This window comes from Panulirus ornatus, chromosome 55 (genome assembly GCF_036320965.1).
Source record: "Panulirus ornatus isolate Po-2019 chromosome 55, ASM3632096v1, whole genome shotgun sequence".
In the NCBI taxonomy this organism is placed as follows: Eukaryota; Metazoa; Arthropoda; class Malacostraca; order Decapoda; family Palinuridae; genus Panulirus; species Panulirus ornatus.
The window spans coordinates 24,055,213-24,083,082 of NC_092278.1; the positions used below are offsets into that span (position 1 = coordinate 24,055,213).

General features: G+C 38.8%; 1 protein-coding gene across 4 annotated transcripts; it reads left to right on the top strand.

The window, feature by feature from the left end:
* Window positions 1–1,626: 1,626 nt before the first annotated feature.
* On the top strand, window positions 1,627–27,498 carry LOC139765585 (uncharacterized). 4 transcript variants are annotated; one of them, XR_011716697.1, is made up of 6 exons: window positions 1,627–1,934; window positions 6,681–6,815; window positions 18,821–18,934; window positions 19,057–19,329; window positions 23,622–23,747; window positions 24,464–27,498. XR_011716697.1 is itself a non-coding variant. In XM_071693184.1 (5 exons), exons 1-5 carry the CDS (start codon window positions 1,753–1,755, stop codon window positions 23,632–23,634), a joined length of 717 nt encoding a protein of 238 aa, XP_071549285.1. In that variant the 5' UTR covers window positions 1,627–1,752; the 3' UTR covers window positions 23,635–24,356. The 4 variants fall into 4 exon arrangements, 3 of the variants coding, with proteins under 3 accessions (XP_071549285.1, XP_071549287.1, XP_071549286.1); XM_071693184.1 differs by lacking the exon at window positions 24,464–27,498 and having other exon boundaries at window positions 23,622–24,356; XM_071693186.1 differs by lacking the exon at window positions 24,464–27,498 and having other exon boundaries at window positions 19,099–19,329; window positions 23,622–24,356.
* The last annotated feature ends 372 nt before the right edge of the window (window positions 27,499–27,870 follow it).

Consider the following 27,870-nt stretch of genomic DNA (forward strand, 5'->3'; position numbering starts at 1 on the left):
AAAAAAAAGAGGGGAGGATTTCCAGCCCCCCGCTCCCTCCCCTTTTATTCGCCTTCTACGACACGCAGGGAATACGTGGGAAGCATTCTTAAACCCCTATATATATATATTTTTTTTTCAAACTATTCGCCATTTCCCGCGTTAGCGAGGTAGCGTTAAGAACAGAGGACTGGGCCATTGAGGGAATATCCTCACCTGGCCCCCTTCTCTGTTCCTTCTTTTGGAAAATTAAAAAAAAATTGAGAGGGGAGGATTTCCAGCCCCCCGCTCCCTCCCCTTTTAGTCGCCTTCTACGACACGCAGGGAATACGTGGGAGGTATTCTTTCTCCCCTATCCCCAGGGAAAAATATATATATATATATATATATATATATATATATATATATTATACTTGTCGCTGTCTCCCGCGTTACGAAGTAGCGCAAGGAAACACGAAAGAATGGCCCAAGCCACCCACATACACATGTATATACATAAACGCCCACACACGCACATATACATACCTATACATTTCAATTTTTTTTATTTTAGACAGCGACAAAGTATAATAAAATAAAAAAAAATAAATACATTTCAATATATATTTTTTTTTTTTTTTTCATACTATCCGCCCTTTCCCGCGACAGCGAGGTAGCGTTAAGAACAGAGGACTGGGCCTTTGAGGAAATATCCTCACCTGGCCCTCTTCTCTGTTCCTTCTTTTGGAATATATATATATATATATATATATATATATATATATATATATATATTTTTTTTTTTTTTTTCTTTTTTTAAACTACTCGCCATTTCCCGCGTTAGCGAGGTAGCGTTAAGAACAGAGGACTGGGCCTTTTTTGGAATATCCTCACCTGGCCCCCTCTGTTCCTTCTTTTGGAAAATGAAAAAAAAAAAAAGTGAGGGTAGGATTTCCAGCCCCCCGCTCCCTCCCCTTTTAGTCGCCTTCTACGACACGCAGGGAATACGTGGGAAGTATTCTTAATCCCCTATCCCCAGGGATAGGGGATTAATATATATATATATATATATATATATATATATATATATATATATATATATATATATATATATATATATATATATATATATATATATATATGATACCTTAAAGTATGAAGGATGACTATTTACAGAAACATGGTTGAATGTGTTCACTTTTCTTGCCAACGTGCATAAATATGGTCCTTGGGATATGAACCCAAGCTGAAAATAATATCACCTCCATGAGACAGCCAAATCAGTAGATGTTTCGTTATTTCACTTAGCAACAGAAAGAGGACGATGAATTTAATCTAAATAAAACTGGTTCGTTGGGGCAGAGATAATTAATCATGCGTGGTAAGTGCTCAGGAGCCATGAGTGAGTCGCCATTGTGACTTGGTGCTCATGCGCTTGAGGCTTCCCGCCAAAACCTTGAGGCATGCGGTGCCTCCATATCAGGTATATAGAATATAAAGAAAGGAACAAGGAATTATCAACTGTTTAGTAAAGATGGCAGACAATGAAAAGGAAACCATAAGAAAATACTTGCATCCCTCAACTAGTGATGCTTATAGAGTTGAATAGTTTATAAGGAGAATCAACAGTCATCTGTTTTATACGAAACCAAGCGATCAGCATAATCTTTAGATTTATACTTCGTTGTGGCCGAGACCGTGAGACCAAGTTAGACGCTTTACCCGGTTGACGATATTTTCCCCCTAAAGTATATAAGTTTCGTGGCAGGAAGGGGTAAATTACAACGTTTAACCATGAGCTATGGGCGGGGCCCCCCGGATATCAAGGGGATGACGTCCCTGAAGGTGGACAATCTGACTTATAGGACAACGCCGGAGGACCTACGACGCTCTTTTGAAAAGTATGGCGAGATAGGCGACGTGTACATCCCACGAGACAGGTTCTCTCGCGAGAGCAGAGGCTTCGCCTTTGTGAGGTAGGTTTAAGAGAGTAGTGAGAAAAAATTAATTGCATTTACGAGTAGGATGATTATTAGGTAGAAAGGTTCCATGAATGATCGGTCTTAGTTGTGATGAGGAATGTATGCGACCATTATGTTAATGTGGAGAATTACATGGCGTAAAGGAGTATTAGTATAATTTTAAACGGAAAATGTGAAGGTTGACGATTATTGTATGCCCGAATTAGGTTTTTTTGATATTGTGCTTGCTAGGAAAATATGCATTCGTCTGAAACTGGTTTCGTTGGGAAGTAACCTTAGTGTCACTACAGAAATTACTTTTGAGTGATTTTGTTCGACAGTGCTAGTGTTGCATGAGGAGAACTAAGTGGCAATTATGTTTAAAAGTGTTTGTCGATCAGTTGGCCGTAGTATGTCTTAGTATTTTGCTGTATTTATTTTTCCTCAATTCGCTCTAATGTTATATATATTGTAAAACTTATATGTTAAGCTCTCACGGAGATGGAAGAAACGACCCCTTTTCGTGTGTGAAAACCCCAAAAATTAGTAAAATAACTTGGTATAAGCCACCTAGATATTCGATTTTATATGACCCTGGAGAACAAAATTTTAAGCTGTAAGGTTTGTAGCCATTTAAAAAGAAATGATTTTCCCATAGAGGAATCGAGGCACATTGTATCTGGAATATTTTAAATGGATTGGAGTATGGGTGACTTAACAGGAAACGGAGGAATCTGGGCACATTGTATCTGGTATTTCTTAAGTTTACTTGAGTTTGGTTGACTAACGAAACAGAGGATTAAGAGAAATGGCAATTAATCAAGGGGTCTTGATTAAATATGGTAATGTCTCATGTAAGAGGACATACGTGTTCCAGGTTTGTATGTTATCATTGACCCATTTTGTATTCATGTTATTTTAAGCAGTGAAGAGGCTGAGATTTTCAGTTCTCGTGCATAGCTTTTCGTACGTGTTCCAGGTTTATATGTTATCATTTACCCATTTTGTTTTGTTCATGTTATTTTAAGCAGTGAAGAGGCTGAGATTATCAGTTCTCGTGCATAGCTTTTCATTCTTTCTCTTGTTCATAGATTATAATATCAGCACTGAAACCACTGTTGTCCATCCACCACCAGTTCCCACAGATTATTCTGTGGTATCCCTCCACGGCATCAAATGTTATGGTTCAGTACTAAAACTCCTGTTTATCGCATCTATCCTGTTCACTTACACTATCACCCTCCTGTACGTTCAGGCCATGAGCACCCACAAAATTATTAATTTCATTCCTCCATTCCCAATTTGGTCTCCCCTTTCTTATCTACATTACTTTTAATATATATATATATATATATATATATATATATATATATATATATATATATATATATATATATATATATACTTGTCAGGCTCTCCTCATTCTCTGTATGGCCGAACCATTTCAGCATATCCCCTTCATTTCTCTTTGCCATTAACCATAGTCATCAGATTTCCATACCTGACTCACACATTGTCATTACTTGCTTGGTCAACCCTCTTCCCCCACTTCTTGTGACCTTTTCCTTTAAACGAAAAGTATCTATATATACTTTCACTGTCTTGGTTTGCTGCTTTCAATCTGCAAATTATGGGCTGTGAGTTGCAGGTAGGATGCGAGTTGATGAGGTCAGCCTGGTGGCGGTTGCTGATTGGCTAAAGGTGGATATGTTTAATGATCAAGTGCTATGGATACCTTTGGGTTGTTTTTATTGGGTGAGTGAAATCTGATGCCTCCTCACTGAATCATGACGTAGGAAGAGTCTTGACTTGTATCTTCTCAGGGAATACATCTTATTCTCATGGGACTCTGCCTTAGAGTTTAGAGGGTTTTCGGTTCTGAATTGCCTCAGAGTTAAAAGGGTTTTCAGTTTTCAGAACCTTTGTTATTGAAAGCCCAATTACATTTCCTGCCTTAGTGATATAGTGAAGTTGCCTCGGTTGTGGACAGTGAGTAATGCAATGGTTTCAGTTGCTCATAATTAAAGCAATCACCCATGGCCAAACCCAACAAACTACTCCATGCACTAATCTTGATTGCTTCATATACCTTGGTTCAGCTCATTGACAGCAGGTCACCCCTTTAGGTTCATTAATAAATACTAATAGCATTAGAAAGTGTTGGGAAAAGAGAAGAGGTAGTAAAAACCATGTGTCCAATGAAATGTGGCAAGGTAGCTATAGTGGGTGGTATTTCTGTTGAAATTCTCAAGAAAGATGACTTGTTGATTGGTTTAATATTTCCCTAGCGTATACAGATCATGGTGAGTTGCCAGAGGATTGCCGGAATGCTTGTATAGTGCCATTGTTTAAAGACAAAAGAAACAAAAGTTTGAGGTAGATGTGTAAGTTTGTTAGGTTTGCTTGGTGAGTTGTATGGAAGAGTGGTGATTGAGGTTTATGGCATGGCATGCACACATATTGGGGAGGACCAGTGTGATTGCAGAAGTGGTAGATGTGTGGATTAGATGTTTGATTTGAAGAAACAGGATTTATATATGATATTTATGACCGGAGAAAGCTTATAATGGAGTTGATAAGGATGCTTTTTGGAAGGTACTATAATTATATAGTTGGAGGAAAGCTATTAGAAGCAGAAAGTATTGGTGGGTTGGAGGAAGTGAATGCTAAGGTAAGGTCTTGAAGAGAAGAGGTATGCAGGCAAATGGTGATGGAGGGCCCAAGAAGAGTCAGTTGCAAGTTGAGTGAATGGAACGGTAGGAGCTGAAGCCATTGAGTGGGTGAGAAGGCAAAGGTCTTGGGCACATTGAGGGATGTGTAGAAAGGGATGTCACTGTCTTTCAGGACAAAAATGGGATGTGTGAAGGTATTGTGGTCCTGTTGGTGCCATATGGATGAGAGGCATAGGCCATAGACAAAAATGTATGGGTTATGGTTAATGCATTAGAAACAAAATGTTTAAGGCCAAAATAGGAACAGCTGAAATCTCTGTGGCTATGCTCCTTAGGGTGGAGATGGGAGCTATATCATCATCCTTGCTTGAAAAATCTTAAAATTTATGGTTCCCAACATGAATTTGGAAATAACTTCCTTCTGGTGTTGACAGGCATGAAAAGACTTCATAAAATACTACCTCTGAAATCTAAAGGTGCAATATGCATGAGAGAGAGAGACCTTAAACATGTTCCCAAAACTCTTCAACACCTAGCTAGCTAACAACAGAGATGGCATGGGATGCACAGTAGAGATGTTTAAGAGTGCACTGGAGAAGTACCTACATAGTGTAGCACACTTGCCAGGCAGTGGGCAGATGTTTAGGCCAGCTTCAAATAGTTTGGTTGCCCAGTGACCCACTCCAACAGCCTGGACCCAGCCCGGACTGTATTGGCAAAAACCTCCAAAGACTTTACCAGGTGTGTGATGTAAGGGAGATTGAATTACAAATGATAGGCTAAGAATGTGTTAGTAAGAGGTGTAAGTATGAGAGAGCAGAAGGCTAAGAATGGGTTAGCAAGAGGAGTATGAGAAGCAGAAGAGGGTGTGCTGAAATTTTTTAGACTTGGAGAGGATGAATGAGGAAGGATGCCTAAGAGGGTGTACTTGTCTGAAGTGGAAGGTGACAAGGGAAACGGAAAACAAGAAGTAAGTGGAAGGATGAAATAAAAGATGCTGTAAAGGCATGTGGCCTGATCATGCAGGAGTTTGCAAGGTATGTATGAATTAAGAGTGAATTATAGCATTGAGGTTAATGGGACGATGTGCTGTCAGTAGGCTAAACCAAGGCATATGAAGTTGTTTGATGAAACAATGAAATGGGCTGTGTGGCCTGATTATGAGTAGGGGTCTTTGGTTATGGTGTATTATACAGTGTACACTAAAATCTTTATCCGCCCCCATATTTTTTCTGAGGCGGTTTATGATTGAAGGTTTATTGGGGTGCAGACATACGACATTCTGAGAGTAATGTTATCGTACATTTGGTTGTTGAGTCTAGCATTTCCAATGGTGTTACCATCGGGAGCCTGCCTCACTTTACCTCAGGCTATCTTAAGGGAACGATACTCTTTCTTTTCTCTTCTAGGCTGCCACCTCATTTTGGGAATTTTGCTTCTGGGTGCTGTATTTTTTCCACCAGTACTTCAAAATGGTTGGCTCTTGCTTTTCTAAGGAGGAGAACCAGAGTTCTGGAAGTAAGAAAATTGGGGTAGATATGAGATTTTTAGGTGCACTTGGCACTCAAAATGCATGATTAGGCGGCTGCTCCCTGCAACACCTCAGCACTGCCTTGCCTCACCTAAGAGATCAAGATCCTGTGGACCTGAAACAAAACCTAGAATGCTTCAGGCACCTTGCCATTTCCATGCCCAGACATCTGCAGATGGTAATCAAGGTCGAAGGAGAGATGACAAAGTACTAAAATGTAAGTGTGACATTTGAAAATTCGTTGCAAGGTAAAGTTTTTTGACGACATAGCACATGGTTGCTAGAGAGTGGATATGAGTGAATGGGGCCATTTCTTATCTGTTCTTGTCACTACCTTACTACATGGGAAATGGCAAGCATATTTAGAAAAAGAAAATGATAATATTGTTTTTCTTGAAGTGAATTATCTTCACCTTGAATTATTGCTTTTATTTAACTGATTGATATTCCACCCAAAGAAACAAGGGTAAACGAGAGACATTATATGGATAGATTTGTTATAGTATGAGGAAAAGGTTTTAATAACAATATTTTATTGATTTTTGCCCTCTCTTTTAGATACTATGACCGGCGAGATGCTGAAGATGCAATGGAGGCCATGGATGGCCGGCGTTTAGATGGCCGAGAGCTTAGAGTACAGATGGCCCGATATGGACGCCCTGAAACCCCTCCACACCGCAGACGTCGAAGACGGTAAACATAAGTTGTCTTGAATACCTTAGAAACATGATTTATCCATGTATATGATTTTCCCCTTTCAATGTTACATAAGATCTGCTGAACATTACAGTTGCTATAGTACAGTAATTATTTGAAATTTATATTTGTACTCCAGTTTTGTGAATAGTTACGTAGGTGGTTGTGCTTGCTAGTGATTCTAATTTTACTCACTTTTTTCTCATTCAATGCTTCATTCGAACTTCTTGCTTATTAATTGGATTACCAAAAACCCAGCTGATGGTGGCAATAATAAGTTTTAGGTTTTTTAAACTTGTTTTCTATTCACTTTTGTGGTAAAGGATCCAGTTCAGCTTTCAGCACAGTTATAAAGGCCTTCCTCAGTTAAGTATATATTTTTTAATTACACGACTTACAAAAAATACAACATGTTTGAATACATATTGTGTGAATATAGATGTGTATAATCATTTAAAAAGTTATGATATCAACTATGCATTAATTCTAGATTATGTATAGGGTTAGATTGCTTTAAATTGCAGGTATATTAGTATAACCTAGTGTAACATTTAGAATTTGCATAAGTGAAATTCAGGCGTTCCACCCAAAACTCAGACAAGAAAGATGAAATCGTACAGGGCTTGTTGGTGTGGTTTCAGATGGTTGTATGTCTGGTGAAATAGTGTTTATCTGTGTTGTGGGATTGGTTGTTTGGTGCCTTTGAAGTCATAGTGTCGTGTCTTAGTCATATGTGTAATGGAGTGGGGGTCTGTGATTATTGGGTGTGGAAGTGTGAAGCAGGGGTAGTTTTCTGTTTTGGGGGTTGTTCGTTGATGGGAAGGGTTTACAGTTGTTGCATTTAACTGAGTGCCAAGCATATTAGAAAGAGTGTATTAGTAGTATATTTGCTTCATTGTCCAGTTGTTGAATATCTGTGGTTTCTGGGCAGTCAGTGATTGTTTTGAGAGCCCAGTTTTATATGTTTTGCTGCTTTGATTGTTTTCATTTTTACTAGTATGGTTGACAAGATTCATTTTTACTAGTATGATTGACAAGACAGGTGAGTTTGATGTAATTAGGAACACTTGAAGTATTTGCTGAGAATATTTAGGGATTTGTTTTTCTTGTCCAAATCTGAAACTAGTTACTGTGCTGAAGGAAATAAATTTGTTTGCTGTTTTTGTATTGATATTTGTCACAGGGAGTTAATTTTTTGGTGTACGTCATACCCAGTGTGGTTGATTTTCTGTTGTTAAAGTGGTTGGTCTTTCAGGGTTAGGGGGTTGAAGATTGGTATGATGTAAGGCTTAGGTTAATTGGATGACAATGTGTTTCTTAATTTTGCATATTTATTGTTGCTGAGAAGCCATGATGCTCTGATGTGATGTGATGTGATTATTATTATTATTAGAGTTTTACTCTAATCTGTAGCAGGTGGTGGGTCATTTAGGATGATTGTAGTTTTGGAGAAATGAATTTGATAGGGGTTTTTTGCAGTGAATTTTAGATGAGCATTAACCATTTGAAGGCTGTGTGAATGTCCTGGTGTTTAAAAAGCACATGATTCTTTTGTACACATTATTTTAGATGTAGATGAGAATAGCATTTCTTGAACCAAGAACCAAAAGCCATGATCATCTGCACATTCACTTCCTACAGTCTCTCCATTTCATGTCTCGTTTAATACATAATCCAATAATGCTCATTTTCATAACACCAGTGACCTGACAGTTTTTGAAGCAGGTATTCCTAACTGCTAATCTTTTTTCAGCACAGTTTGACAATTTGTTCATTTTCATTTATACATGTACTGTGTTCCTTCCATTTCAACCTTCAGCCACCACATCTTCAACACTCATTCAAATCTCCCGCCACTATTACATGATCCCATGTATCAAAATTACTGATGGACTCATTCACCTTTTCCCAAACAGTAACTCTTTCACTACTTTTGATACCAGGTGCATAAGCATGGAGAGTTGCCTGTCTTTCAGAATCTGCAGTCATTCTCACACACATCTTTCTTGATCTTCCCTACACAGTTTTAATACATTTCCATGACTGTCAGCAGAAGTGCCATCCCCTTCTTTGCTCTCACCCTTACACTAACCCTAAAGGTATTCTCAAAACAGTTTTACCTTTTCTCCTTAAGCTTTGTTTCTCTCAGAGGCAGGACATCCAGTATCCTCTCCCCAAAGGTAACTACCCATCTTTCACCTCATCGTGGATAAATCCATGTATATTCACGCACTCCAACTTGTATTTTTGAGGAACACTCCTTGCTTGGCTCCTTCTGTTTTCTGTTAAGAAAGTGAAGTAGGTGAATTGCATAAATAAGAGTAACTGACAAGATTTTGCTGATGGCAAGGCTGGCATGTGGCACTCCCTTATTGACTTGCTCTTTGGATATTCTTTCTTCCCCACTTTTCTGTTCAGTACATATCTTTCTTCTTGTATTTTGCAATTTTTCTCATTGACTCTTCCTTTGGTGTGTTTGTCTAAACAAAGTTCATCTAGTATTGTCTTCAACCAAAGTTCAAGTCTATCTTCCCTAAGAATTACATCCAGCAACATGCAGGAGATATGTAGGTAATATTCTTTTCACTCATGTTCTCAGCAGAATAAAAAAAATTAGCAAGGAATACTGTAAACTATAAGACTGAACAAATTTCTGAAAATGGGCTAGGACACATCTATAATAGATATCTGTGCAATGTGTGTACAGTAAACAATTTAATTGTAGGAAGGTATCCTTTTTGCTTCTTTCCGTTCTTTTGTGACTTCATGTTATCTCGTTGGTAACTATTCAAACCAACAGTTTTTGTGTAGATGATTACAAACGTAACTGATATTTGTCTGTGCTTTTTTAGATTGTGATACATATGAACTGAACTAAATTTAAATAAAAGCTTATTCCTAGTTGGGACAGATTTCAGTGTCTCTTCTAACATATCGCAAGGCCATATGAAAGGAATTTTTTCGTGGTAGTACTCAAGCCATAGCAGCATAGCAACGGAAAAAGAAAACGAGAGAAAGAATACAAATTTTTGAGAAAGTGAAAAAAACTGTCGTGAAATGTACTTGGTCATAGATAGTTATTGGGAAAGACATGAGAGGGTAGAGTTCCGGAGCTTTGAAGTGTAGGGAAAGAAGCAGGCATCAAAACGGCTCACCTTTGAGTTGCTAATGGCCACACTATAATCTTGTGACACAGCAGCAGAGTATTGCGTGGTGTAGCTGGTGGTGTGGGCACACAAGCAGCCAGCTCTCATTGCCATGAGCTTAGGTTTTTCTTTTTTATGTGTGTTCCTGAGCATTGCTGTAGCCAAGAATTGTTAACCTATCTTTGGAATCCTTACCACCAGATGGACTTACAATATTGGACAAGGGTTTTTGTGGCACACAATGCTGATACAGGGCAGATTCGTCAGCATTATATACTTGATCTGGGGCTATAAGAAATTAATAAGACTTTATTAGCTCAGCTGCAGTGTAAACAGATTTTGGTGCCATAGCACTGCTAGCAGTGCTTCCCTGGTGGCAGATCCACAAAACTATTGGCATCAGATCAAAATGTGCCGGACTACAGAGCACCAAATTAGAGAGGTACAACCAGTACTCTGTAAGTTAATGTTTTCACTTATTTATCTTAAAGTACTTGGTAATATGCTCTGAATTCATTTATTTGAATGTGTTGTAAACTGTACACATTGAGTGTCAATCACAGTTTCATTAAAATTCTGTTCCTGTGCCAAATCAGATTTGGTGGTGGCTCCAGGTATGTTTACATGAACAGTTTGCTGATACCCAATGGGTGTTCTCTGCTGTTAAGGATAGTTGCTTTCACCCCTTAAGATTTCTTTGGATTAATTTACAAAGTACAGTAGTTGGAAAATAGTAAAAAAAAAAAATATTTAATGTAATGATCTTTCAAAGGTTGCTGTATTTTGATGTATTCAAAGGTTTGGGAGGAATGTAACGTGTATTTTGTATTTTAAATCATGCTTGGTTTTTGCGCCCCCCCCCCCCCCCCCCCCCTTTTTTTTTTTTTCAGTGATGATTTCACATCAGATGATCTAAGTATGCCCCCACAAGAGTAATGCAAATTATATTGCTTTAAAAAACACAGATGAAGGAGCCAAGTGAGGACATTTCTGTTTAGGTTCACTGATCTGTTCCGGATGATATCTTTCTAAGGTAGGGAATAGTGAACAGATTTGAAATTAAAAGAGAATAAGGGTTCTAGCTGAATTTTGTAATCACTATTTGTATAGAGATGAAAGTGAAGAGGGAAAGGGTTTTGTTTATTATTTAAAAAAGTGTTCCCTTCAAGGATACTTAATGTAATTAATATCTTTCTTTGGCCCACTGTCAAGGAGCAGGAGGTAATAATTTCATTTGTTTACTCTCAGTGTAGTGAAATAGTTCTTTTAGTTCTGGTATTTTGCATAGTTCCCACATCTATAGATTAGAACCCAGTTATACACTATGGTCTTAGAAGGGATGGAGGATGAATTTTAATTGCCCTATTCCCTTCATTTTGTAGACCTGTATTAATAAAGTCTTAATGGAGTGGGTCCTATCTTAATATTTTACTGGTAACTTTTATAGCATGGTTCTCTTGCATGAACATGTCTTGTGTAGCTATACCTGTGTGTCTAAAATGGGAAAGTGGTTTATACCCACTGTCATTTAACATAGTGCATTGGTTAAGTTAAAGGTAATTTAGATTGCATAGTTTTAGGATATTGTATGTTAAAAAACTTGTAGAAACAATACTGAATTTGAAATGATGCTTCAAGAAATATGTTTGTTTTATCTTGAAGCATACCCTTCAAGGAAGGAAAGGATTGTCAAAAGATGTTTATTCTTTGGGATTCCTCTCGCCCATAGTATGTTTACTTTCTATGGCTTCTTGAATACAAAGAATAAGGCAGACTTCAAGTTAATCTCAACCCTTCCTGAAATAAGTCTGATTTGAATATTATTGGTTTTTCTCACTGTTAAGTATGCAGCCTGTCTTTTTCTTCTCTTTAAGTTTACAGGAACTGCACTGGGCTAATTTTATGGATTTTTGAGTTTTATAATTCATTTTGATTTTGAGTTGTATGATAATTCAAATTGCATAACATTGCAAGCCAGGAATTGAAGCTTGTGTTCATATCTTGGAAAGGGCAACCAGCTCAGAGCCAACATGACTGTTTACCCTCCCCTCTAGGGATAGTCAGTAAAGGGTTACATTGTGTAAGCTTTGGTGTATGTGTGTTTGTTTCTGCATTATAGAATTTTGATGTCATCATGGGTTTTTAATTTGTGTAGGATGGTGAAGGAGGTAAATGCAAGGATTAAGGTCAGTTCTAGACTATGCTGGAGGGGGCACGAGAGGTGAATCATCCGCTGTATGTAGATGGCGTAGCTTCTTATGCTAGTAATAGTATTTGGGAGAGCGTGAAAGAATATAAGACAATAGTAACAAACCAAAGTCATGGAACTTTAGGGACCAAAGTGAGTCATAGCATGGTGCATAAAGCCCTTAACTTAGATTTCCTTTCAAACATTTTTTTAAATTGCAGTTTTTTGAATAAAGAAAAAGTATTTACCATAATTTTCTCTCTAATTGCTGTTGAGGGTAAGTGGTTTTGTCTGAGCTGTTCTGTGGCTCTTTAAGGTGTGTAACTTCTGGTTTGTGCTTTTTGCTGGCCTAGGTGGCTATGTTGATGAAGTTTGAAATTGCATGATCTAGGGATAGGAGATCATCTGTATTGAAGATTTGGAGCTGTTTCCCTGTACTGTGTCAAGACTGGCCCATCTGCTCTCCAGTTTGTGTAATTCTTCCCGGTGATTTTGTAGATGGGGGGGGGGGGGGGGGGGGGGGGGGCAGATGGAGTGTTATCAGGGTGTATGGGTGTTATAGGATGTGTAGGTGTCATAGGGTAGTTCGTTAAGCATACTCCAGTTGGTCTGTGATTATAGGGTTGGTGAGCAGAGTACTATGTGCTGAGGTCAGTTTCCGAAGGTGTTGGGCTGGGAGTCTTAATTGTTTAGGTTGAGAATATTTAGTTTGCAGTTGATTTATAAGTAGTTTACCTCAGGGAACATGGATGTAAGTGTTGAACCATGTGGGATGATGGGTATGGAAATCACCATAGAGATAAGTGTAAGGTAAGCTGGTAAGAATTTGAAGTTGAGGGGTATACCTGGAGGGACTGTACAGGGAGGAGGTATATATGTTAATTATGTTGCAGACAGTGCTGTGAAGTTTAATTCTTGTGGACTGCATTTCTTGTGTAGTGTCTGACTTGAATGAGTATTTCTATGTTTGTTTCAGGGCCACTGGCATTCATTTGCAGAATGTTGGGTTTACACGGTATGGAGCGATTTCTCCATTAGTGGGGCCACATGATGTAAATTAGCCTTTGAAACCATTGGAAATTGGTATCATTCACTCTCTCAGTGGTTAGTGTATTTCAGCCATCCACCACTGTAACACTAAACCAGTTCTTAGTAACATTCTTTCTAAGCTTCTTTTGCAGCTTTTTATATTGCTTCTGGTTACTTTTGTAATCAGTATTGTTTAGCTGAGGAACTTAAAAGGTGCCCCATTTTCCCTCTCCTTCATGGTGGATGGCTTTGTAACTCGGTTTCATCATAGCTCGGTACTCCTAAATTTAGTTCCATTGTTGTTGCACGCCACAGAACCATTTGTCAGATCTTTGTGCTTCTTTAGGTGCAGTGACCAGATTTACAAGTCATAATCCAGTTTTGGTTTATGTTGTGAATGATTTACTGAACATGTCTTTGTCATATAATTGACTACCAATATTTTCTTTGCCAGCAGATTGCTTTCTTCGCTGTTTAGTTTATCTGGCAATAGATTGAACACATTTTTGAAAACTATTACTGTTTCACTCTTGAGCCTTTATGGATTTATTTTCTGCTGGATTTTAATTAGATGCATGTTGATTATTTTACCGCTGGGTGTTAATCACGAGGCCTCCTCTTTTTTTGTCCTATCTGCTTTACTTTGCAATTACTTGGATTGAATGTCATCATCCATTTATTTGAGCAACGTAAGAGTTTGTCTAGTTTTCCTCGTAGGCTGATGCAGTCATCCTCCTCCTCCTCTTTATCTCGTGACCTTGGCATTGTCTGGAAGCATGTTCAGATATGATTCCAGTCCATCAGACAAGGCATTTACATACAGTAAGAATAGCAGTGGGCCCAAGGTGAGCCTTGTGGCTTGCCACCTGCAACCCCAGCCCACATTTAGGATGCATTGCTTATTTGTGTTCCCAGTTTTCTACCACTTAGGTAGTCTTATACATTGAAGAGCCCATCCTTTATTCTTACCTGTAGATATTGCTTTATCAACCTCCAGTGGGGAAGTCTCAAAGGTTTTCTGTCAATCCAAGAACAGTTACAGTTTACTTATTGCTTTGATGTAAGATGGAACTTGCCCTATTATCAAACTGTTGCCTTCTGGTTTGAAAATTTTTCATTTGTATTTTTTTTTTTTTTTTTTTTTTTCCACTGTTCTATGAAGCATACATTTCTAAGTTGTCTGTAATTCTGTGCAGCTCCCTGATCACCTCTGTTGTATGTAGGGATTATGTTTGCCCACTTTTCTACATTTTTGGAACTCCTACCTCTAATGATTTATTGAGCATCATTTCTAGTGGTCTGTCAAGTGCCTCAACACACATTTTAACTGTTTTGGGAGACTTTTTCAGGACTATGGGTCAAGTTGTTTTATTCTCCTAATTGTTTCATTTCTGCCACTTTTTGTATGTTCCAAGAATTCTTCCCCTCACTAACCTTGGTAATTTTGGTGTATTGATGTCCACATTGAAAGCACTTAAATTTATCATTCAACTCTTCTTGTATTTCCTTGTGTACCTCAAGAATTCTTCTCTGTGAGTCCTTTAGCCTAAGTACTTGCTCTTAACTTAGTTTGTTCCTGATGAATTTTTGGAAAAGCTTTGGATTCCCCCTGAAATCTCTTCACTCGCCTTATTTTGCAGAACTCATTCAGTGGTCTTTTGTATCTTTCATGTATTAGCTGGTCGCAGTGTCTTTTATATTTCCACCATAGTACATCCCTGAGCTCTCTTGTTTAACCATTTCTCCATTTTAATGCTACTCTTCAATTTTGCCACTGAAGTACCCATGGTCTAACCTCTTCCTTGTAAATTTCACAAAATCTTATACAGAAGTGGTCCATAATTTTACGATGGTGTTGCATGGACATTACACACAAACACTCACAAAGGTGTGCTGGTGCTTTTTTGCAGCCAAAACTGAAAGTCTGTTGTACAAATTATCTCCCACCTTACCCATATTCTTAACCACTGTGACCACTCCTGATATTCTGAATTTGTTTTTTACCTCTAGTCCATCCCGCTGTAAATACGCAATGTAGCTCCAGTTGGTTCATCTCATCACGCTTTCATAAATGTATCTATTCTAATGGCAGCAGCCCCATCTAAAAGAGTAAGTACTGGCAACTGAACAAAGCTGACTGGAATAACTTCAGTAACTTCTTGTCTGACTTTCCTCGGTAAATTACTGTCTCATGTGGTGATACCTCTGTTTCTGCTAGGTGCATAGCAGAGGTTATTCTAGCGGGAGTGGAAGCTTTTATCCCCTCTTCCTTCAGGATGATCTTTTCATCCAATCTATGGTTCAACTGTTCCTTTCTGAGGCCATTCAGGCAAAGGACCTAGCATGTTGGGTTTTAAAAAACTCTCCTTCCTCTGGCTTCCATTCAGCTTTTATCTTTCCTGAAAAAACTCTCCTTCCTCTGGCTTCCATTCAGCTTTAATTGCTGCAAGTACATTATCCATGAGGTGAAGCATTCCTTTATTCAAAGGAAGTGTGATAACCTCTCCTCATCCTCTGACAGGTCTTTCTGGTCTTTATCTAAGGGCATCTCTAACAACTCTGTCGTTCTTCCTTTCCTTCACTTTTCTGCTCTGACGGTACTTTAGGTGTCTCTTCTGTTGACAGAGCAATTCTCTTTGGTTCTTGTTTCTCCTCAAACTCCACCTCGGATAACTAACATTCCATCACCCTTAATGCTTCTCTTATTAATCCTATGCCCTTCCCATAATCTCTTTTTGGATTGTACAAAACACATTTCTTTCTCAGGACACAGGCAAGGCCTGGTCCTGATGGCATTCATTCCCATGTATTGAGTGAGTGTGCCTCTTAACTGAACTTGCACCTGTGCTTGCCTGTCTGTTCCGTTTCTGTTTAAATACCCAAAACTTTTCTTCTCCTTGGAAGCATGCATTGTTATATTCCATCCGTAAGAAGGGTAACTATTCTGACCCCTCATCTATTGGCCAATTGCTTTGACATTTACCATTTCCAGAGTCTGAATCCCTCCTCAACTACCATATCCCTAAAGACCTGGAAAATCACAGTCTTCTCAGATCACCAGTATGACTTCTGTAAGGCTTGATCCATTGGTGATATTCTTTCCTATCTTACTAATGTCTAGTCATCATCCCAGAAAGATTTTGAGAAGTTAAGTGTAGTTGCCCTTGACATATGTAAGGCTTTTGACAGAGTGTGGCATTAGGGTCTCATCTCTTAGGCTCCCCTCTTTTGGCTTTCCTCTTTCACTTTGCTCATTCATATCTAGCTTCCTCTCTTGCCGATCCCTGTGGTTGTTGATGGATCGGGGGGGGGGGGGAGACAAACACACACACACACACACACACACCCAATAGTGGTGACCCTCAAGGTTGTCCTGTAGTATTCATTCCCCCCCACCCCCACCACCCCATGATTTCCTCTCCACAAATAATCCACTGCACTCATATGCTGACCACTGAACATTGCATTCATCCACATCCTACAGTTTGCTTGCTCTTCTCTCACACAATCTGCTTTTTGTCTTGACACGGCTTTCCAATAAACTCAGACTTAGACAGGATATCTTAGTGGGGTAGACACAGTCTTGTTAAATTTAATTCCTCTAAGACCCAATTTCTTCCCATCTCTGTTTTGAAAATTCCTCAACTCTCATCTCTTGACAGTTCTGTAATTCCACCCCTTGACTCAATTGACATGATATTACTGTAAAATCCGCTCTTTCTTGGAAACCCCTCATTACAGAAATAGCTAAGTCTGCCTCTTATGAAACTGGGTGTCCTGTTTAGAAGTCGAAACTACTCCTCTGAACAGTTGCTCCGTTTATACAAGAGATTGATTCTTCCATATATGGAGTACTGCTCTCACAGTAGGGATGGTTTTAGCTCTGCATCCTTGCTTGAAAGAGTTCAGTGAAAAGCATTCCGCCGTGTAAACAGCCCCAGGCTAACTTCCAAACAGCCCCAGGCTAACTTCCAAACTTGACCCCCTTGCCCTACACCACAATGTATTTTTGCACCCGAGAGCTGGTTGCTTGTGTGCCCACCACTAGCTGGACCACGCAGTACTTAGCAAAATACTGTGTTACATGATTATTGTGTGGATGTTGGTAACTCAAGTGGGCTGTTTTGATGCCTGCTTCTTTCCCTACACTACAAAGCTTTGAAACTGTTTTTCCCAATTACTGTGACCTGGCACATTTCAGAAGACAGGTTTTTCACTTTTTCTAAAGTTCGTAAATGCTTTCCCTTGTCTTTTCCATTTCCGTTTCATAATTCTCTATTTCAATTTAGGCCCGGCCTTGATGTTCTGGACATTTGTTCCCGACTGGAGCCTTCAGCATTAAAGAAATAAAAGATAAAAAACTTTGGATTTGGGCCAGCAAACATAAGAGAAACCATTAGGACTGTTTTGAATAAAAGATGTAATATTCAGATAACGTATGTCTGTGATGCACCTAAATTGATCTGACATGCTGGAAATACATACTTTTATACCAAAATTTTAAGTAGATTACTCACTGATTGTTGATTTGATTGGGACAGACTGTATTTGTTTAAATCCTAATTGCTCAAGTCCATGAGTGATACTTAACTATACTTCTCCAGGTTAGCCACCCACATATCCACTTTTTATTCCTCTCACTCTTGATTTAGCATAGAATACCAAGCATAGGAAGTGCCACCTCCATAGCCAAGTTGGAATTCATACAGTTGGTTTTGTTTTGGCAAATGGCAAATCAAAAGCTGAGTGGGTCTGCTGATGGGACATAGTTCACCAGTAGTGAGTCATCAGAAACAAGTTCCTGGGAGAATTTTATAAGAAAAAGTGCTTTTGAGACAATGTCCTTGTATAGTAGAACTCCCTTTCCCAATCAGCCCTGTTTAAAGAACTTAATCAGTTCTTCAAAATTGCTATGACTGTTTCATTTTTGGTCCATGTGCCCCTTTTAATCCCCCTCTTGCATCATACTATTTTTCCTTCCTATCTTGGTTATACTTATTCAGACACCCCAGACTGAGCCTTTTGAAAAAGGAAGATGAGCCCTCTTTGCTTGGCTTATTCTTTTCTGACATTAAGGAATGAAACACAAGGAGGGTAAGGATTTCCAACTCTACTTACCCTTTTTAGTCATCCTTTATGAGATGCAGAGAATATGTGGGAAGTATTCTTTCACCCCTCTACCCTGGGATATTCAGATTAGATATTTAATTACATATGATATCCATCCAGAAACAACTGCTCATCCACCCCATTAGATATTCAATTTCATATATGATATCCATCTAGAAACAATTGCTCACCCACCCCACTCCCTGTACAATCAGATAGCAATTAGAACCTGAAAGAATGTCTTGGCAGCTGGCTCTGTTAGTATATCAAACATTTACATGAAATAGTAGTACATCAAGAGAATAGATAATTTGTTGTCAGAAATTGATATAGATTAGATAAGGAAGGAAACTATTCCTTCTACAGGTAGCCATGAAACAGTAAATTGTATTTGCTCAATTTTTCAAATTTGGTATTGACCCCTTTTAAAGTTGGTGTTATTAAGTTTGGTGTTATGCATTCATATTGAATATTATTTACTTGATTGCAATTTGAACTGAAACTTTTTACCCTGAAATTTTTGTGTTCAGGGAATATTCCAGGTCACGGTCAAGGTCACGGTCGCGATCCCGATCTCGAAGGAGGAGCAGAAGATCTCGATCAAGGTCGCGCTCACGTTCTCGAAGGCGCCATTCTAGATCAAGGTTAGATGACTGTGATTTTGTTGAGGCGTTATTGTTTATTCAGGTGTTTAGCTTAGTTCATGGATGGAAGCATATTATATACTTGATTAGCTCAGAATTGTAGTTGGAAATGACTCCACCAGGTCTGGCAGCCGTTCACGTTCCCACTCACGCTCACGTTCAAGGTCCCGTTCTGGAAGTAAGAGTCGGTCTCGTACTCCTGATGATCGTCAATCAAAATCCCCAGAGAAGGAGGATAAGGAGAATGGAATGGATGAGAACGCACCAATGGAAGAAGATCAGCCGATGGACCATTCTCGTTCCCACTCCAAATCCCGATCCCGATCTCGTTCGCAGTCGAAGTCGAGGTCTAGGTCAAAGTCACGGAGCAAGTCAAGATCCAGGTCACGTTCAAGGTAAAGAAAATTGTCTCTGGAAAGTGAAATTTGCAATGGTATGTTTCATATATGTTCTGTAGACTAGTTCTAGAATGAGTGTGGTGGTCATATATTACTAACATATAGACTACTGGCATTCTGTCCACAAACATACAAGCATACAATCTCTCCTTGTCATATATAACACTTGACAATGCTTAACTCATGCAGCTTATTTTTCGAAACTAGATTTTCCTGTGGTGAGTACAGTATGCTATCCCAGCCTTTTGGCCGAATGGTTGGGGCAGTAGATAGAAGCAGTGGGCAGGATTATTAGCTTGGAGTGGTTTATAGAAGTAGTCATTAGGAACATTGGATAAGAGCTTCTGCAAACACTGTGCTAGAGTTGCCCTTTGTTAGTGACCTTTTAAGGGTGAGGCACTGAAGGCTAAGAAGCTGCACTGGAGTTCTGTAGTTATGGAGACTTGCTGTGGCCACCCATTTGAGGGAGTTCCTGTTGGAACAGGCGTTAGAGGTATAGATGGAATGCATAATGAGTATTTTGAAGGCTTGTTGAATGTGTTAGATAATAGAGTGGCAGATATAGGGTGTTTTGGTCGAGGTGGTGTGCAAAGTGAGAGGGTTAGGGAAAATGATTTGGTAAACAGAGAAGAGGTTGTAAAAGTTTTGCGGAAGATGAAAGCTGGCAAGGCAGTGGGTTTGATGGTATTGCAGTGGAATTTATTAAAAATGGGGGTGACTGTGTGTTGTTGACTGGTTGGTAAGGATATTTAATGTATGTATGTATGACTCATGGTGAGGTGCATAAGGATTGGTTGAATGCATGCATAGTGCCATTGTACAAAGGCAAAGGGGATAAAGGTGAGTGCTCAAATTACAGAGGTATAAGTTTGTTGAGTATTCCTGGTAAGTTATATGGGAGGCTATTGATTAAGAGGGTGAAGACATGTACAGATCATCAGATTGGGGAAGAGCAGTGTGGTTTCAGAAGTGGTAGAGGATGTGTGGATCAGATGTTTGCTTTGAAGAATGTATGTGAGAAAAACTTAGAAAAGCAATGGATTTGTATGTAGCATTTATGGATCTGGAGAAGGCATATGATAAGAGTTGATAGAGATGCTCTGTGGAAGGTATTAAGAATATATGGTGTGGGAGGTAAGCTGTTAGAAGCAGTGAAAAGTTTTTATTGAGGACGTAAGGCATGTGTATGAGTAGGAAGAGAGGAAAGTGATTGGTTCTCTGTGAATGTTGGTTTGTGGCAGGGGTGCGTGATGTCTCCATGTTTGTTTAATTTGTTTATGGACGGGGCTGTTAGGGAGGTGAATGCAAGAGTTTTGGAAAGAGGGGCAAGTATGCAGTCTGTTGTGGATGAGAGCGCTTTGAAAGTGAGTCATTTGTTCACTGATGATACAGCGCTGGTGGCTGATTCGTGTGAGAAACTGCAGCAGTTGGTGACTGAGTTTGATAAAGTGTGTGAAAGAAGAAAGCTGAGAGTACATATGAGTAAGAGCAAGGTTATTAGGTTCAGTAGGATTAAGGGACAAGCTAGTTGGGATGTGAGTTTAAATGGGAAATAAAATTGGAGGAAATTAAGTGTTTTAGATATATGGGAGTGGATGTGGCAGCAGATGGAAGCGGAAGTGGGTCACAGGGTTGGAGAGGGGGTGAAGGTTCTGGGAGCATTGAAGAATGTGTGGAAGGCGAGAACATTATCTCAGAGAGCAAACATTTAATTTCCAACACAATCACCCTCCTCTGCACAATCTTATCTATAGCCCATGCCTCGCAACCTTATAGTATTGTTGGAACAACTATTTCTTCAAATATACCCATTTTCTCTCCAAGATTGAACGTTCTCTCCTCAAATTCTTCATCACTCTCTTAACCTTTTCCCCCTCCCCCACCCTATGACTGACTTCCACTTTCATGGTTCCATTTGCTGATAAATCCACTTCCAGATATCAAAAACACTTCACTTCCTCCGGTTTTTTCCATTCAAACTCACACCCCACCTAGCTTGTCCCTTAACCCTACTGAACCTATTAAGCTTGCTGTTATTCACATTTACTTAGCTTTCTCCGTTCACACGCTTTTCCACACTCAGCCACCAACCTCTGGATAGATGGGAAACAGAGTGGATGGTAAGTTACTATGGTATTGAGTATCATTAGGAAAGGGATGATTATGAAATGGCTTAATATGTGTTGCACATACATAATTCCAACTTGAGGATTATAGGTTCAGAGAAGACAGGGTAGATAGAGTATGATTGAATTTTTTTTTTTTTTTTTTTTTTTTTTTTTTTTTTTTTTTTTTTAACCTCGCCATTTCCTGCGTTAACGAGGTAGCGTTAAGAACAGAGGACTGGGCCTTTTTTGGAATATCCTCACCTGGCCCCCTCTGTTCCATCTTTTGGAAAATTAAAAAAAAAAACGAGAGGGGAGGATTTCCAGCCCCCCGCTCCCTCCCCTTTTAGTCGCCTTCTACAACACGCAGGGAATACGTGGGAAGTATTCTTAATCCCCTATCCCCAGGGATAAGAGTATGATTGATGGTTTTATTAAAAAGGAATGAAATTGCTCGTGTACATAATAATGACAGTGATGCTTGTAAAATCATCATATAGATAAAGATAAAGATTGTTTAATTTGTTTATGGATGGGGTTGTTAGGGAGGTGAATGCAAGAGTTTTGGAAAGAGGGGCAAGTATGAAGTCTGTTGTGGATGAGAGAGGTTGGGAAGTGAGTCAGTTGTTGTTCGCTGATGATACAGCTCTGGTGGCTGATTCATGTGAGAAACTGCAGAAGCTGGTGACTGAGTTTGGTAAAGTGTGTGAAAGAAGAAAGTTGAATAAATGTGAATAAGAGCAAGGTTATTAGGTACAGTAGGGTTAAGGCCTTAGTCAAGTTAATTAGGAGGTAAGTTTGAATGGAGAAAAACTGGAGGAAGTAAAGTGTTTTAGATATCTGGGAGTGGATCTGGCAGCAGAAGGAACCACGGAAGCGGATCATAGGGTGGGGGAGGGGGCGAAAATCCTGGGAGCCTTGAAGAATGTGTGGAAGTCGAGAACATTATCTCGGAAAGCAAAAATGGGTATGTTTGAAGGAATAGTGGTTCCAACAATGTTGTATGGTTGCGAGGCGTGGGCTATGGATAGAGTTGTGCGCAGGAGGATGGATGTGCTGGAAATGAGATGTTTGAGGACAATGTGTGGTGTGAGGTGGTTTGATCGAGTAAGTAACGTAAGGGTAAGAGAGATGTGTGGAAATAAAAAGAGCGTGGTTGAGAAAGCAGAAGAGGGTGTTTTGAAATGGTTTGGGCACAGGGAGAGAATGAGTGAGGAAAGATTGACCAAGAGGATATATGTGTCGGAGGTGGAGGGAACGAGAAGTGGGAGACCAAATTGGAGGTGGAAATGTGGAGTGAAAAAGATTTTGTGTGATCGGGGCCTGAACATGCAGGAGGGTGAAAGGAGGGCAGGGAATAGAGTGAATTGGATCGATGTGGTATACTGGGGTTGACGTGCTGTCAGTGGATTGAATCAGGGCATGTGAAGCGTCTGGGGTAAACCATGGAAAGCTGTGTAGGTATGTATATTTGCGTGTGTGGACGTGTATGTATATACATGTGTATGGGAGTGGGTTGGGCCATTTCTTTCGTCTGTTTCCTTGCGCTACCTCACAAACGCGGGAGACCGAAAAAAAAAAAGATAAAGATTAGTCTTATTTCAGAATAGTGATGGTTGAGAATAGAGATGTGAAAAAATTAAGAACTTACTTGCTGTGATGTTAAAGTTCGAATTTATAAAACCTCTAGGGTAAATTGAATAATGATCTTGATTGTGTAGGATTGTGTAGTTAATAGATTGATGTGGTTGAGTGGAAGCACCTCAAGGGTGTTTTAAGATTGGATACAGAGAACAGCATTGTTGAAAGAAAATTCATAAGATTGGATACAGAGAACAGCATTGTTGGAAGAAAATTCAGTACAGTTGGTTTGTAAGTTTAAAAGCTTAATCTTTCAGAAGATAGCATTGAATGGAGGGCAAAGACTGTAGAATATAAAGTTCTAATAAAAAGATTCAGTTCATATGAATTAAAGGAAAACATGAGATTGATGGAAAATATGAATGAAAATATAGGAAAGGGAAATGGGTGTTTGAAGAGAACTAAAAAAGAAGTTTTCAAGAGGTGGGTGGCATCCATAGCTTTTACCTGGAAATCGGATCCGTTGGAGATTTTGAATGTTGATTAGATGTGCAGTAAAATGTGTACTGCAGTTTAATTGTTTTCATGTACCTACTTTAACAGGTCTGGGGAGTGAACTGCATCAACCAGTTGCTGTTCCAGCGTTTTAGCTATGGTATCAAGATCTCTGCGTACCAAGATTCCTGTTTATTCCTGTCCAGATTTTTGCAGTACTGGCATGCTGGGCAGGTACTTGTTCATTTTCATGTGCTTACTGTGTACTGGATTCCTGTCAACTTAAGCTAAAATTTCATTTGTCAAGGCTGTTTGCTGTAAAGTTTTATAGTTATATCTTGGCCTACACTCTCCACTTAATGAGGTTAAGATTAAGTCTGAGGGTTTATTTTTCTTCATTTCCACTTGCCTGAATAGGCTCATGTAATGGAATGTTGATGTCCTCCTCATTGCAGATTATTTCCTTGGATCTTGCTCATTAGTTATGTAACTTTGTTTTGGGTTTTTTATTGTAGATCATTTACAACATCAGTTTACTTTTCTTTAACGATTCCTAAATTATTTAAGATATGCTATGCTAAATAGTGAAAAGAGTGATAAACCTATTTATTAATATACACTCTGGTTCTATTGTGGGCTAAGTTATAATAGTCAGGTTCTGATGTGTGCTAGTTTAAGCATAAAAATGTTTACCACTGTTCACAGTGTTTGTATAAATAGTATGCATCATATCAACACCGGGATTGTCTCTTCAAGCTTTCACTCAGATTTTTGTCAGATTACACTTTAGTCATATGCATTAACTTTGTATGCTTAGGAAATAAAATTGACACGAAGGTCAAAGACAGGACTTTCCTATTCCACATGCCTAAAGCTGGTAAGAGTATGGAGTATTGTGTGTATTTACCTTTTTAGTAGCCATGTGCTGATGTATATTTCTACGCGCACAGGGCGTGGCAGTTGTTGCTGTTGTGTTGCTGTGGAGTATGGCGGGTTGCTGTAGTGCGGTGTTATGGCGGGAGCAGTGGCAGAGCCAGTCAGGCATGCAGCCGACGGGGGGGGCCGCAAGGCGCAGTACTGGCTCGCAGGGCACCAGACCACTCCTCTTCTCCCTCTCGCAGCCTTACACTTGCTACCTCAAACCTCGTTCCCAGCCACTGCTTACACCACAACCTTATCTTCCTCAAAGTCACATTCAGCTGCACATCCTTAAACCTGCCACCATATATTCCCTTGTTCCTACTGCTAAAATCACCTTTACCTCAACCTGTAGCTCCATAAGGAGTGCAATAACCTGAAAATTATCCTCATCGTCAGACACCACGAATTAGGGATTCCTAAAGATCGTTTGATTGATATCAATAGCCAGTGATCTTCAAGATTATTGGATAAGATGCTAACGAATGTACTTACTAATGTTATCCTGTCCTCCTGACTGCTGACACTGTGGTGCCCTGTGATGCTGAGGAGGCGACTGACAGCTGTGTGCGGTCACCTGACAGTGGTGACTCGCTGCAGCTGTGGCAACCCTTGCAACGCTAATGGGGGGTGAGTGGGAGGGAGGGAGGGAGGAGGGTGGATGATGGATGGATGGATGGGGTAATAAATGGTGGCTACATGCAGGCTCTGACATATCAAGCACTGCAAACTTCATGTGTGCAACTATGGGTTAATTTATAGTTTGAACTCATTACGAGGAGCTTTGTGTGCTTATTCTAACAATGCATCAATATTTCAGATTAGGAATTTACCATGAATTATTACAGGATTTAGGGAACTCATTAGTGTATATTAAGGGAATCATAAAAGTTAGAAAGAAGTATTGATGTATCTTGATGACTTGTATGCAGAGCTCAGGCTAATGACATAATAATGGAAGGTAGTGATTTTCAGAAATGAACAAGGGATAACTGAAATGAGAAATAAAAGCCTGCTAAAGTGTATATATATATATATATATATATATATATATATGTATAAACTTGTATGAGTATATGATCATATATATATATTTGTATTGTTTACATATATATAGATCATATGCATACAAAGGAAGGGGAATGGGAGCTAGGATTAATATGATATTTTTTTCCAGGTGATGAATCATTATTCTCTGAATACTCCAGATTCCTTTTGTCATGTCGAATTGGTATCAGCAGTGGTGGCAATGTGAGTAGTTATGTTGTGAAAAGTTTTCAGTTTCACATGATGTAAAAATGGAAAGTGGTAGTGTCATTTTCTGTGACATAACCGCAGTTTTGTTTCTTAAGTTTTGCCCAGTTTACCTTCATTGTTGAAATTCTTGACTTATGCAATCAAAGGTTACTTATTTTATTGAAATAAGCATAGAATAGTTACTTCAGTACGCATTACAAAGTTCAACCAAAAGGAATTTGATCCGTGTGATTTTCAGTTTTAATACTTAAATTTGAGATGATTTATTAGAGATGGGGAAAATCAGTATACCGTTGGTTTAAATCTTATGTGGTTAGTGAAGGAAATCTGACTTGCTTTGTGACACACTATATTGCCTTGAAGTAATTGATTTAGAACACGATTTCAAAAGGGTTTTGCTATGGATTTGCCTTTAATGATAATTTATAGAGTAAATCATTTACACAAAAGCTGTCTTGTTTGAGCAGATTTTGTCTTTAAAGTAGGAATTGTAAAAGGGCTTGAAATGTTCAACACCAAATGTACATGTGATTTGAAATGATTCATTCTCTTATCTATGGCATTATACTTTTACCTTCAGCTTAAAACGTTATTGGGGATCGTTGTTGACTTCGCCGTGGTAAAGCAGATCACGACTGCTAAGTGAACATTTTGACAGGGATTGATAACGTGGGAAACAATCAGAATTTGATTTGGTGTGATGTGGATGCAGCACAGCTTATAAGTTGAGGGCTGAAAGGAAGTATTAGTTTAACTACTGTACTGCTGTTTCTGTTGTTCCTTGAATGTAGTTGCAGGTGACTCACCAATTTCAGTATTCCAACTTAAAAACTAAATTTTCTCTTTGATATTATGCTGTAGTTGAAAAAAGGAAAATATTTGGTAGATCTTGGGCTTATTGACAATGTGCCACATTGTAATGCTGCAAACTACATTCAAGGGACTTGTCCAGATTCACGTTTCTTCATGCAGGCAAATGATGCCTTGTTTCCATTTTATGATAATCAGATATGAGCCATATCCCAAATTGTTGAACTGGCAATGAATGTCATCCTAATTTTTGTGAAGTGTTAGTATGTGCTTGTGCAGTTGCGCTTGGAAACTTCATAGGGGCATAAATGATACTCTTTATGTAGAAAGTGAATGTTTGATTTAGTTTAATGAAAAAAAACGATGCTCTTGCATTTAAGGTTTTCTCATCGTAGTTGTCAAAGGTAGTTTTAGGAATGGAGTGAATTTATAAATGGTAGTTTAGTTGTATGAAGTGTGTTCGAGACGATATCCTTGGTCTTGATTGGAGAATTATTGTCGTGCAGTTATGTTGATAACTTGTATTTAAGAAAAAGGATGTCTAGACTAAAGCATTCTCATGATTACTTCAGAGGTTAAATCAGGTATGTAAGCAAATTGTAGTAGTGTTCCATTTTCTTTGTGCTTTTTATTGTAGAGGGTTGAAGGCAGTCATTCGGTTTTCAGTCACGTAAATCTGTTGTCTAGGTAAATGAGGATATGAAGGATAGTAGTGCTTTGCATCTCCATGTTATGAGAATTTTTTTGAAGCATTTGCTAGGATTACAAACACATTTAGTCAAGCTACCTTGTGTGGTAGACTGGCTCCCATATTCCAGCTAATATATTTTGGAAACTAGTTGATAAAATATTAAAATATCCACGAGTTGCATGCAAGAACAAGTGCCTGATTTTTCTCCAATTATGGTAAAACCTTCAATTTGAAATGAGGTACATATTAACTGCAAAACTTCTTGATAGGTAAGTAAAAAGTGTTTAAAATAAAATCAGATTTATAAAAGTTGTTTAATTATTCCTAAATATATTTACATATATATTTAGTGCATTTAGTTATATATATATATATATATATATATATATATATATATATATATATATATATATATATATATATATATATATATATCTCCCCTCTCGTTTTTTACTTCCTCCCCCCCTCCACAAAAAAAAGAAAAAAAAAAAACCATTTCCCGCGTGAGCGAGGTAGCGTTAAGAACAGAGGACTAGGCCTTTGAGGGAAATCTTCTCCTGGCCCCCTTCTCTGTTCCTTTTTGGAAAATTGAGAGAAAAACGAGAGGGGAGGCTTTCCAGCCACCCGCTCCTTCCCTTCTTGGTCGTCGTCTACGACATTCTGGACATACACGGTAAGTAT